This window comes from Danio rerio, chromosome 11, assembly GCF_049306965.1.
Source record: "Danio rerio strain Tuebingen ecotype United States chromosome 11, GRCz12tu, whole genome shotgun sequence".
Classification (NCBI taxonomy): Eukaryota; Metazoa; Chordata; class Actinopteri; order Cypriniformes; family Danionidae; genus Danio; species Danio rerio.
The window spans coordinates 12,804,163-12,817,911 of NC_133186.1; the positions used below are offsets into that span (position 1 = coordinate 12,804,163).

General features: G+C 35.3%; 2 protein-coding genes across 5 annotated transcripts in view; both read right to left on the minus strand.

The window, feature by feature from the left end:
- Positions 1–5,041: 5,041 nt before the first annotated feature.
- zgc:174353 lies at positions 5,042–8,640 on the minus strand. 4 transcript variants are annotated; one of them, XM_073916491.1, is made up of 8 exons: positions 8,335–8,640; positions 8,034–8,133; positions 7,855–7,930; positions 7,568–7,656; positions 7,395–7,491; positions 7,152–7,291; positions 6,851–7,056; positions 5,652–6,144 (listed from the first exon to the last, which is right to left on the minus strand). In XM_073916491.1, the coding sequence occupies exons 1-7, from the start codon at positions 8,492–8,494 to the stop codon at positions 6,882–6,884; spliced, it is 837 nt and encodes a 278-aa protein (XP_073772592.1). In that variant the 5' UTR covers positions 8,495–8,640; the 3' UTR covers positions 5,652–6,144; positions 6,851–6,881. The 4 variants fall into 4 exon arrangements, 3 of the variants coding, with proteins under 3 accessions (XP_073772592.1, XP_068075522.1, XP_073772593.1); XR_012387052.1 differs by lacking the exon at positions 7,395–7,491 and having other exon boundaries at positions 5,042–6,144; XM_068219421.2 differs by lacking the exon at positions 5,652–6,144 and having other exon boundaries at positions 6,374–7,056.
- Positions 6,788–13,749, minus strand: part of zgc:174354 — a 90,236-nt gene continuing 83,274 nt past the window's right edge. Inside the window, 1 exon segment of the mRNA NM_001111152.2 lies at positions 6,788–7,056. The gene's annotated coding sequence lies outside the window, so the exon portion shown is untranslated.

Here is a 13,749-nt window from a genome sequence, read left to right on the forward strand (position 1 = left end):
TTTCATTTATTTATTTGACCATAGCCTCACTCTTTTTATTTATTTTCTCGCAGGCAGCAAGACGCAGCCGGCAGGTTAATGATGATCATTTAGCATTCGACCTTAAACAGCGGCACCTTAGTGAAAAAAAGAATTTGAATAATTAATATTAATGAATATTACACCTGCTCAATGAAAATCCGATGATTCACTACATTAATAAATCTGACATAACTTGATCAGAAATATAAAAAAGGGGTGAAAAGATTAAGCCTTCAATAGAAAGTAATACTGTGGTTAAAAGAGTCTTGCAGATACCAGCGCAATATTTATTTCTTCTTCCAAACTTACCAACATAACAGTGACATTGTGGTCCAGTGGTCAGCATGTTGTGTTGTGATTCTGCTGCTCTAACCTCTCCTGAGTAAAGTGTTATTTTTATTATTATTATTTCATTTTTAGTGTTAGGAGGACAATATAATACTGTTTGGGTTACTTATGTGGGTGTACATATTTTATTTACATTTTTTGTGTGACCACCGTTACAAAAGACTGCATATCTATAAATAATTTTGCACAGAATATATTGTCAGATATTGCAGGAAGGGACAATGTGATGTTTAAAGTATAGCTTTGGAGATTTAGCTACCCTTTAATCTTCTCATATTTATGAAAAACATTTGAAGTTCTAATGCAGCTGTTTCCTTGAAAAAGACGTGATAGTGTCTTTAGAAACTGAATTGCAAATGACCTTATTTTAATATAGTCAGTCGTGAACAGAGGTGGGCCGGTCAAAGGCTTGAAACTGCAGGGCTGAAAAGAAATCCCACTCCTGCCCTGCTGTTACAGTAACGGGCTGAATATGCTGTCATAGCCTGGAAAGCCAATGTTATCTGGCCTTTGTTACTTTCGTCCAGCGTTACTTTCGTCCCCGCTCTCCCCTACTATAAGGCACACAGAATCATTTATCATGTACAGACATGAACAGTCATATAGGGGTTTCACTGTCACATTTCTGTCAAAAACAGTGAAAAGTTCAGGCTGATTTATACTTCTGCAACAAGTTATCACCGTGACCTATGGCACATGCCTTGCGTGAAGCCATGCAATTCCAAAATGCTAGCTGGCAACAGGTTTTCCTTGTTCCTTTGTGTTGAGTTTCTGCTTGTTAATGCAACATACTGTAGCTCAAACTCACTCATTCATAGTCGGTAACCAGGGAATGTGCAACAATTTTAATCATAAGGTAAACACAAAACAAAAGTTTTCATATGGAGCTCCTTTACCGGATTCAACACCTGTAAACACTCTCCCATGGCTCTCAGCCCTGACCACACATCTCAGCTCTACCAAGCTGACCATTCACAGAGTTTGCGATACGCATTGTCGTGATATATAGTTTTATTTTTTGAGAGGTCAGCGTCAGTGTCCATACTCCATACACGTAAACTTGATGCAGAAGTATAAATCAGCTTTAAAACGCATATGTGTGTGTGTCTGTGTGCGCACAGGAACTTTGTAATGACATTGTGTGTGACTCATCATTGCAGAAAGGCTTGAATTAACTCCACATTATAAAGTAATTCAAATACATATGAAAAGTGCTTGACTACCGTTCTTTTACAGTATTTTTCAATCATTTTGCCACAAATTTCAGAACCCTGATGTCAATTTTCAAAACTCTAGACACAAAACTCTGAACAGTCACTAACACAGACTCTCCAGTGTTCAAAACTCTGCATGCTGCATTCATTTCCTTAAAGAAGTCTTGCATTTGCAGGATCATTGGTTCACATAATCCTATTATCATACAAATACTACAGGAACACTACTTTAGATCACCAGCACACAAAATGCACATTGTTTCAATAAACAATCATTAACAATCATTAAATATTGTTGTTTAAAATATATGATACAGGTTTCATGATGGTTTATACATAAGTGTAGAGGGAACGGTGCAGACAGTGGATATACTGATCTAGTTTTATTCATTCCATCATAATGTAGGTTTACTGTAATGTTTTCCTCACTGCACATCCCCATATAGAAAGCTGATATATGGCAACATGTGCAAATTACATTATTATAAAATGTCATAATATAGGTAAAATTATAGGTAAAATATTTTTAGGGGTAACATATATAACATAATAGATCATATATAAATATATATATATACGTAACATACATGTTTATATTTGTAATTCTAATAGTCACAGTTTTTCTCGATTGCTTGGATGCAGTTGTCAACTGAAACTCCACATTTTCAAAACAGTAGACACACAGGCCTAAACAGCAGCACTCATGGTCAAAATGACACATTTTGCTTGCAAAAGGCACATATCGTGTCAAAACATTTAAAATATGAAACAAAAGCTAGTTTTACCTTCAAACAACACAACTTGCAAACAAATATATGAGCTCTTTCAATTAATCATTACACAATGGACAACAAAATACAAAGAAGTCAGTGCACCACCATTGCTTGTCATTGTAGCCTATTGCCAATGCCATTTGTTGTCTTTCTATTTGGGCCGTCAAATTTGCCTTTTTGCAAAGAATTGGATCCAGAATAAGAAATGCTTTGATTAAATTTATATTAAATTCATGACAATTTTCAAACTGTGGCTGAAAACTAAAATACTGTAAAAACAGACAAAAATAATAAAATACTGTAAATATTAAACACATTTAAACCAATGTACAGTCAAATCTTTTGGGAGTATAGGACATATAGCCACAATTGACCTCCTCCATCCATGCTGGCACAGAACAACACAGACCTTCCACCATTTATATAAGGTTTGCAGACTGATTGCTAATTGAAGACTTGAGTGTAGGAGTTTCAAATCGCTGCTTCAGTGAATTCAAACTGATCTTGGTAGTGTCTAATGGTTAGGAATAGATGGTTTCTGTTTGGTTACCATAGCTAAAACAATGGAGTTTGGACTGCTTGAATGACATCTGTGTTAACTGTTTTGAAAAATGGTAAGGAAAATGTGTCAACCCAATGAGAAAAGGTTTACAAATTTGCAAGACCTGTCTTCTGCTCTGCTGGGATAGTGAAAATGAAAATGAAGTGGAACCTAGTTTCTTTAACCAGGTCAAAGCAAACAAGAAAAACTGTAAAAAATGGCAATATTTTGACATGTATGACATTTTATATATGTAAAATTCTTATGAACTATTATGTCACATGTGTAATTTGCATATATTTCTATATATCAGACTTCTATTTTAGGATCTGGGTTTCCATCTTTCTGGTCTTGTGGGTTTGGTTCTCCTCTACATCACAGTGGTGTTTTCATAAGTCAAAAATCTTGGAAAGAACCTTCTGTCAATGTGAATCCAGGCCTGATATTGCTGTGATTGGGCTTTCTCACATACATACAGTAATGTCAGATATGAAAACATTGTCTGTAAAAGTGGTACATGGAACAAAGTAACCATAAATATAAAAAATTAAGGATGAATAAAGATGTCATCTATAGATAATGTAGTTCAGTTGGGTCATCTTCTGTGGTAACTGATGTCATTTGATCTATCCTGATTATTTCATCATCTAAACATGTAATATTGTACAAAAGTTTCCATACATCCAGAGTAATGCAACAGTTAATTATTATTTTGAGTGCTTGTATCAGTTGATAATAACATCATGTTAATTAAATGAATACATGGTTATTTCAATTGTAATGTTTGAGTTGCATTTTGAAATGGGATCAATTTGAAGTTTAATTGTGTTATATTGAAAAGGTGATCTGAGTTCAATGAACAAAGTATTTTTGACTTGTGTGTGTTTTATCCAAGCATTTGAAAAAAGAGTTAAAAGTTTTGCAAAAAAATGTGCAATTTTAGCAATGGATGTGAATTTTGTATCTAGAGTTTTGAAAATTGACACCTGGGCCCGGTTTTTCAAAAGTAATCCACTAGGATTTTGGATAAGGGATTGGATCAAATCTTGAAAATGGGTTTTTCAAAAGAAAAAACGGATTACCTAATCGGATTAGATCACGTAATCTAATCTTGGTTTTGATCCGGATCAAACCTTTACTTTGGGTTTTTCAGACCTTTTTTGTAGGATCTGGATCACTTTGATCCAAAAAACCTGGATTAAACTGATCCCACCAGAAGGGTGGATTTAGTGTGGATTTTATGCCCAAAATGTAATAAAAACTTAAAAATTTTATTAAATAATACTATTTTTGGATCACACAGTATCTTACGATATATACTATTGATTCATAAGGTTTTAATTTTATTTGTTCATCCATCAGGCTATAGTGATTATTGGCTTTAACGTATTCAGCCTTTCAGTATAGGCCTACAGCAAAGTAGAAATAGCTTGGCCCAATAAAATAATCCCCCAAACAGCTGTGAAAATTGACCAAAAACAATACATTTTATTGTCAATAATTGTTATCTATATTCATCACAATTGAAAATATTTTTGTTTTTATAATATTTATTAGTGATGCATGCAATGATTACAGAATAACCAAAAAAAAAAGTGCAAAGACCAAATCAAATCTTGAAAATGGGTTTTTTAAAAGAAAAAACGAATTACATAATCGGATTAGATCACGTAATCTAATCTTGGTTTTGATCCAGATCAAACCTTTAGTTTGGGTTTTTCAGATCTTTTTTGTAGGATCTGGATCATTTTGATCCAAAAAATCTGGATAGTGATTTCCTATCCTGTTTGAGCACTGGTTATCCAGATTTAGTGATCCTGAAAAGTTCCTATCCGGATCAGATTGATCCAATTCGATGTTGCTTTGAAAAACTGGCTCAAAAAGTAAGCTGGATTACCTGATCACGGATCGCAAAAACAGAATTACTAAATCTGGATCAATTTGATCCGGATTAAACCTTTTGAAAAACCGGGCCCAGCAGCTGACCGTTACAGATACAGCATGCAGCACCGAGGACCGTCTATCTCTACAGCTTCAGACAGGGTTTTATGACAACCTTTGTAAATGTTTGCAATTAGGAATCCTTCTGCAGAAGACATGTCAGTGTTTGACGTAAACTGTTATTTTATGAAACATTTAATGTTGAGTGTTTAAATGCATATTTTTATATATAATAAATGAATACACATTTAAATACATATGCTTGTGCGTTTTTGTTTCTCTGCTGAAGCACCGCAGTAAAAATTATCTTAGGGTCTCCTTTTGACCAGCACCAACTCTGGTTTGTGGGTTGCCACTTAGGAAGAGGTCAAATTTCATTTTTACTGTTGATCATCAGTTGGCACCATTAAATGCTTTACATTGCCCCGTGCAAAAGCGTGTCTGACTTTTATATGGAGTTCTGTGGAGTAAAACTGCAATTTATAGAGTACATGCATAAGTACACTTACTATGTTTACTATGTTCTGACAGCTGAGGTGCCTATTTTGTATTTTCTCCTACACATCAATATATGTGTGTAAAAGTCTCTCTTACAACCTCACACACTCACTAAACACCAAATAAAAGCAAGAAATCAAGCTTTTTTGAACTGTAACTGATGATCACCAGTAAAAATCACAAATCTTACCTCTTCCCAACAGGAAAAACCACCAACAATCAAGAATGCATGATTATACGCTGTCATGACGTTGCATTTAAAAATAATGGAAATCATTTGGGCAAAAACAGCCATGAACACAATGAAAGGGTGGTAAATTTGCCCAGAGTGTATTGTTGAGTTTTTAAAAAATTCTAAAAGTATTTTCCCAAAATATGTGTCAACAAGATTTGTCACCAAAAATCATCCCATTTGCTGAACCACAGAGAAAGTTGTTGGTGAATTAAGCCTCAAAATCAGCCCAGAGTGGACCAAAACTTCACCAACAGCACAGAAGGGTTAAACACCCCCAAATCCTTGATGGGATGGTTCTAAGAGGCAGTGCTCACTTCTGGACAGAGGGGCAAGTGTAGCAAGTAGCAAGTGGAGATGTTTTGAACCTTCAGCTGACAGCCAGTGTAAGTGGAGAGGTAAGAGAGGTGTGACGTGGGCTCTCTTGGGATCATTGAAGACCAGATGAGCTGCAACATTTTGTTTGGCCAGGATTGATTAGATGAGCATGTCATCGGTGTAAATCAAAGATGCCCAAACTAGGGCCGTGGGCCAAAGTGGATCCACGGTAACCTTTGATTTGGCCCTCCATCCCATCTGAGAAGAGAGGGAGAATGATGGGGAGTTTTGGGGGAAAGTCTTTAACAGAGATTGTCATTTCTAATCCAACATAACTTTATTTTTTAACTGTTGAGATACAAAAATAAACAAACTGAAATTAAACGTTTCAATGAAATGTTGTGAATGAATCAAATAAAATAATAGTCACTTGAAGGAGAGCAGACATCACAGAAGACATCAGCAAGCGAAGGCAAAGTGTATTTTTAGTGTTATAAATGGGATTGTTCATGTTTTATTGTAAGACTTTCATTCATTATAAAATGTATAATTATTAATACAATTAAAGAATTTGAAATGTTGTAAATTACAGTATTCAGTGAATCATGTAAATTATATAATGAATAATAATAATAAACTAGGACATTACATTGACAATTTTACAGTTTGGTAGATTTACCTCCAGCCCACCACCCTCAGACGAGTTTAGTTTTTGGCCTTTCATAAGAAAAAGTTTCCCTGAAGCACCTCTGAAATAAACTTTAACTAAAAGTTTTAGATTGTGAGCAGGACAGCACACTGGTTCTCCCGCAGCATGTTTGTTCATCATTTCTATCTTAATGTGTCGATCATTTTCTTTTGTGTTTCTGTATTGTGTGAAGGTCAACCAGTCCACAGTTTATGCTGCTATAATCTTTATTCAGTTTTATTCATAAACTATGTACAATATATACACTGTGCTCACGTCGACTCCAGGTCTCTTGGGTGAAGGTCTCTCAGTGACGTGGTCTCTTCTGGTCGCCGTGCGTCTCTGGTGAAGATGGGGAGCGGGAACGTTTCCCTCTGGCGTCCTGGACTGAAGATGCTGCACCAGCTGAGGAAGAGGAGGGCAGCGGCTTGGTCTGGCAGGAGAAGGACGGCCTCTTTTTCTTCTCAGCAGCATAGGCCTCACTGAACAGATCGAGCGCAAACACACACAAGCAGACATAATGTGAGATTTTCACAAACACTATAACATGCTGCAATGCCAAGTACAGTTTACTCACGCGTCTATGATGGGAATGACGTATTTGCCGCTGCCGTCCATCATGACTCCCTTTCGGTTTGGGTCGTCCACCTCCAACAGGAAGCTGCGGGGAATCCCTGTGCTCCTCCTGATGCGCTTTTGCGAAGCAGAGCTGCTGCCCTGTGAATTCATGAGTGACAGTCAAACGACAGAGCAAACAATCTGACTAATGGAGACAAGAGCTCAAGTTCACAGCACCCATAAGCTTAGAAAACCCAATTACCCCTTTAGAGGGGCAGTGCCTAATGTGGTGTCCTGGGATCCCACAGTGAAAGCAGACATAGTTGGGTGGAAGAAGCCCAAGCAGTGTCATGGCCTCACTGATGAACATCAGAACCATGAAAATCAGCTCTAACATTTCTCACAAACCAAACCTGTCAGTGTCTGAACGCTCACCTGCTGGAGTAGTAGCACAGACTGGACTGGTACATCACCGCTTTTAGCTTGTCCTCCTCTGATGCCTTTGCCTCAGCCAGATTCTCAGTCTGTTTCACAGGCATTTGCACATTAGAATTTTATTTTACTGGTCTGTCTAAGAAGCTGTGTGTGTGTGTGTGTGGGGGGGGGTGTTTTACACTGTGTATTGATATTCTGCACTACATGTCATTATGACGCCTCAAATGCAAACACTGCAGTTCAATACAGAGCAGCACAGTGGGGTGAATTAATCATTTGTTCAATACCTTCAACAGCTGCTCCAGTGAGAGGAGTGAAGAATCACCTGTTTGAGAAGATTTAGCTGATGGTCCAGCTTGATGTCTGCAAAACAAAGAAGCTTGTGTGACTAAAACACCACAGACAGACTCAAACTCTTGATATAACATCTATCAGAGGAAGATTGCACTCATTTCACATGACTTACCCAACAAATCTTCTGTTGGAGGACTTCAGTCCAGCCGCAGGGACCCGTCTGATGATGACCGACGTGTTTTTGGGGATGAGAGCATCATCATCTGTGTATTCTGACAGCAAAATAAAGTTTGAATATAGCAATAATCATTTACCATGGTATACTTTGAGTGCCATTAGCATTTTAAAACACTCAAAACATCACTATATGTCACCATCAGAGTCATGATAACACATGTCAGCTTCTACAAGTCTGTCTGATAACACATCTAATGTTAGTGTAGTATAGTTTAAGTGGCTTTTCCTCATCTCACCTTCATCAGTTTGGGCTTTGCTGATCTTCAGCTGGCAGAACTTCAGCCTCTCGCGCCTCATGATCTGCCGCTTCAGCTCTCCCACAGTGATGTTGAGGCCCTCAAACTGGAGCGAGTCGTAGGTGAGTCGACTCTGAAACCTGTAATGAACACAAGACATACTAAACACAAAACACAGTGTGATAACAAGGGTCAAACCTGAATGAAGGGAGCAGCAGGCGATCAATCGATGTATCCAACAATCAATAATATCAATAATCTGGGAATCAGTTGCCACGAAGGACGCCGAGATCAGATGCCAATGACAGAGCAAGTTCAAAACAACACATAAAGAACCGTTGCCATGGATGCTGACGATCACGTGACGAGGCGCTAAAAAACTTCCGCGTTATTTTCTCATAAATAATAGTGAAATCATTACTATGATAATAATAAAATAAACAGCAGAACAGTTGTACATCTCTGAATAATACACAGTGGCGTTTCCTTACACGAATGATTCAGGACTCTGTATAAAGTCGGGCGAGTCACTGAATCAGTGATTCGTGGCTGAATGAATCACTTAAAGCTTCACTCGATTAAAGCGGTCTCTTGCTGCCACCTATTGGCGATTTGTTTTTCCGTTTTAAAGTTTTTTTTTTTTTTTTTTTAATGGTGCAATAGTTTTTTTTATTTTTTTTATTAGATCTTATAAGAACATACAGAAAAAAGAACAAATGACCGAACAAAGAAACATCTTATTCATCTAGAAAGTCCAAATAGCAGCATTCACATAAAAAACAGATAAAAAAACAAATAAATATATATTAAAAAAATAATAAAATTGAAATAAATAAAAAGCAAAATACAATGCACTATAATACAAAGCAGTTAATCATCAAAAAATGCCTTTAACAGACTACACAGTTTAAGGGCTTTTTTATGTCTCATCAGCTTTAAGGAATTGAAGAAGACCATTAAATCCTTGTGGAAACGCAGAAAAGTGGGGGGGTTATTAAAAAATCTGCATTTATGAATGAAATAGTTTGCCAAAGTCACAATATTGTTAACCAAAAATTCCAGCTCAGAATTCTGACAAAAAGATCAATATTTTACAGTTTTAAAATCAAAATCAGGTATTACATATTTTAATCTTAACCAAACAGTAATGTCATCCCATAACTTTTTTGAAAATTTGCATAAATAAAACAAATGTTCCAATGACTCTATGTCTGCTTCACAAAAGGTACAAACGTTACAATCCAAATTAAATCTGTGTCTGAGGAACTCATTACAAGGATAAATATCGTTAATAATTTTAAACTGAACTTCTTTTGCCTTTGGTAGAAGTGGAAAAGAGAGAAATCTTGTTCGAATTCGAACCACCTTGTCTTCTGGAAAATCTAAAACAAGGGGTCTTTTCTTAACTTTAGAAGGGAAAAGCTGTGTATTTACTAACCTTCTTAAGGTCTTATTATTACAGCTCTGCCCAGTAAAATTAATACCAGAAATAAATAAGGTTGCCCAATCTTGGTATCACAGAAGAATAACCCAATTCCCCTTTGATTAGCTGAACCAAACCACCAGGAATAGCTTTCAACAAAGACAAATACAATTTCTAAGTACGAATAATATGGTATTTTTCACAAAAATGATCATAATTAAGGAAATTTCCAACCCCATCCAAAATTTGTAAAATAGACCAAACACCTTTGTCCATCCACTCTTGAAAAAACACAGATTTCCTCTTAAGAAGTATATACTTATTATTCCACAAAGAACAGCTATGTGGCGAAAAATTATGTTTGTATATTAACTTCCAATACTGTAATACCTGACTATGAAAAGATGACAATTTACACTTTAACTTTGATGGCTCAAAATCGCATCTTAAAAGAAAGTCTATGCCCCCAAAGAAATCAAAAATTTTAGAAGAAAACCTAAACCAGAAAGAATGTTTATGTCGAAGGAAGGTTTGAAGCCACTTCAGCTTAAGGGTACCATTCATAACATCAAAATCAATTACATTCAATCCACCTTCAATGATTGGTTTCACTACATCTGATTTTCTTAGAAAATTGATGCTTATTTTTCCATAGAAATTTATATTGCATTTGATTCAGATTTTTAACGTACCTATCAGAAATACTTAAAGAAAAAGCTGGGTAAATCATCCTGGAAAGTGCTTCTGACTTTTGTAAAACAATTCTACCAAAAATAGATAGATCCCTTTGAACCCACAAATTTAATATTTTTTGACTTTTTATCAAATTATCCATCAAATTAGCTTTTTCCCTATCTTTAGGGTCTTTAGAAATAACAACACCCAAGTATTTTACCTCATTTTTAACTGGAATATTGAACAGTTGTGTTTCGGTATGGTTATGGATTGCCATAAGCTCACATTTTTTTAAATTCAATTGCAGACCAGAAGCATTTGAAAAATGAGACACCAGATTAATGGCAACTGAAATCTGCTCTGCATTACTGAGAAACAGGGTGGTATCGTCTGCTAGTTGACTTATTATTAATTGACTCCCTAAAACATTCAAAGTTCTGATAGCTCTGCAATTTTTAACATACAATGCTAATAATTCAGCTACTAAAATAAATAAATATGGGCTTGTTGGATCCCCTTGTCTGATGCCTCTATTAATGTTAAACCTCTTCGAAGTCCCAAATGGTAATGATACTGAACTATTTATGTCTTTATATAACATTTCTATTACTTTAACAAATTTATGACCAAAACCAAAAAAATTCAAAATAAAATTATGTTCTACAGTATCAAATGCCTTGTAGAAGTCAAGAAATAAAACAAACCCAACAAACCCTTTAATTAAATGTCCATAATCAATTAGATCTAAGACAAGTCTAATGTTGTTGTGAATTAGCCTTCCTTTAATAAAACCAGACTGAGTTTCACTTATAACTTGATTCAATCTAAATTTCAATCTATTAGCTATAGCAGATGTAAGAATTTTATAATCCACATTGAGTAGAGTAATCGGCCTCAAATTCTCAATAATTCTTTTATCTTTGTTTGCCTTTGGAATAAGAATAATTAAGCCCTGTTTCATAGTTGTAAGTAAAGTATTAGAATTAAAACACTATTTTAATGCTGCAAATAACAAATGTTTTATATCCTCCCAAAAAAATTTGTAGAAGTTAGTAGTCAAACCATCCTGACCAGGAGACTTACCCAAACACATTTTTTTAATAGCTGCTTTAAGTTCCTCTAGCTTCAAATCCTCATCACACATTTCTTTAAATTCAATATCTATCTGTGGGATATAATCTTTAACCTTTTCTAGAAATTGAATAGCATAATTTTCAGAATATGATGTAGAATAAATATTACTATAAAATGAATATATTTCCTCAGATATCAGTTTAGAATCTGTAATTATTGTATCCTTAATAACTAAAGTATGAATTGCATTACTTTGCTGTCTCCTCTTTTCTAATTGACAAAAGTAAGCTGTGTTCTTCTCTCCTTCTTCCATCCATTTTGCCCGAGACCTTACAAAAGCTCCTTGTGCTTTCATTACATACATGCTGTCTAATTTAGCTTGAAGAGTGATTCACTTTTCCACATCTTTAACCTTATCGTGTGTTACAGCAATCATTAATTTCCTGAATTATTCTTAATTCTTTTTGCAATATATCGCTTCTCTTTTGTTTACCAAACCGAATAGAAATTTCCCTGGTTTTAAATTTAAAGTACTCCCATTTAATCCCACTGGAATTTAAAGAGAAATCATTCTCAACCTCACTAATTAGGTTTTTTAATTTGACTACAATAAACTTTATCCTTTAAAAGTTCTGCATTGAACTTCCAATCGTCTTTCTTAGTAGTATTTTTTCTTACTGGTGTCAAAGTTAGTGAAATCAAACAGTGATCTGTCAATGGTGCAGCAGAAATTAAAACCTGGTTCGCAAGCTCCAGATATTCCTCAGTTATGAGCCAAAAATCTATTCGTGACCTAGATGACCCATTAGGTTTGATCCAAGAGAACTGATTGGTATTAGGATTCTTGACTCTCCATACATCTATAAGCAGGCCCGGCGCTACGGGGGGGGGGGGGGTCTGGGGGGGCTGGGGGGGGCAATGCCCCCCTTTGCCCCCCCCAGCCCCCCTTTGCCAGAAAGAGTTTGTGCCCCCCCAGTTTTTATAAAGGACTCAAACTGAAAATTCTTTCTGTCATTAATTATTAACACTCTCGTCGTTCCAACCTTAAGAACACACATTTAAATATTTTAAAATATATGACATAGCAATTGAATTATGCAAATAGTGATATTAAAGCTAGTCCTATAGTTCAGAGATCCGGTCCCCGCGTCAGGTCAGGTGCGGCCGTAAATAGCCTTTAAAACGCGCACACGGCGATGGAGGCGCACTCAACTCACAACGGAGAAAAGTGGGTGACATGATAGGAGCAGCTTAATTCATTACATGCTTTGGTTAACTAATTATTTAAACACAACTCTCTTGAGCTCTAAAAGGAAAAAACACATAAGAAATTTGCTGTTAAATTAATTTTAGCAGAGACGCAACTGCCAGTCATTTAGTTCGGGAAGATGTAGCCTAATAAAAATGTTTTAATAAAAACAAATAGTTTACTGCACAGTCCCACAGTAGGCTACACTATAAATAATATTTTAATTTTATTTATTAATATTATTATTAATATTATTACAATTAAACTAAAATTGACAAAACGCAGAACCCTTTGAATGTTTGCTTTCATTTTGCTAAAAAGCGCACTTTTACAGTTGTGTAGAGAAACATCCCATTATGCAGCAGCAGTCAAGGTATAACACATAATAAATGCCTTTTGCGTTTATTAAGTCAAGTTTGCAGTGTTATAAATGGAATATAGTGCTTAAGTGGATTTATCGCGGATCAACTGAGAAACCTATCACGCGCTGCAGGTAAGCAGAATGATAATCTTTTAAAAATATGTCATTTAGGCTATACAGCTTTTTGCTCATGCAAAATTAAACAAAATATATTGTAGATCTATTTTAAGAGCTAAAATACAACATATCGAGTTTGTTTTGACTTGTAGCTCATGGCCCTAAAATGAAAATAACCTGAAAACAAGCTATTAAAAAAGGCTTAATAAATTAAATAATTAATAAATAAAATTATGGTAGGCTTAGTAACCTAATGGTTTATGATGGCTTACAATTTCACGAAAAAAACACACTTATGATAGCCTAAGATAAATCTTTGTTTTTACATTTAAAATCATGAAAAAAAGTTATATAGCATATTGAGTGTTATCCATGCCAAAATTTAACCATTTTTCACTTTAATAACGTGTGAATTTTGGTATCTTTTTAGGTATTTTTCTGGCTACACTAATGCCTTAAAATGAAGCTAAGTAATTGTTTTAAATGACATTAAATTGTAACATTTAGCTCTTCCCT

What these genes read in the sequence shown, in the direction of transcription:
- zgc:174353 (XM_073916491.1), bottom strand. Translation starts at nt 8,494, where the DNA reads ATGTCTTGTGTTCATTACAGGTTTCAGAGTCGACTCACCTACGACTCG. An exon ending in TCCAACAGAAGATTTGTTGG is followed by an intron (nt 7,931 to 8,033) that starts GTAAGTCATGTG and finishes TTTGTTTTGCAG; the next exon opens with ACATCAAGCTGGACCATCAG. An exon ending in GTCATTCCCATCATAGACGC is followed by an intron (nt 7,057 to 7,151) that starts GTGAGTAAACTG and finishes CGATCTGTTCAG; the next exon opens with TGAGGCCTATGCTGCTGAGA.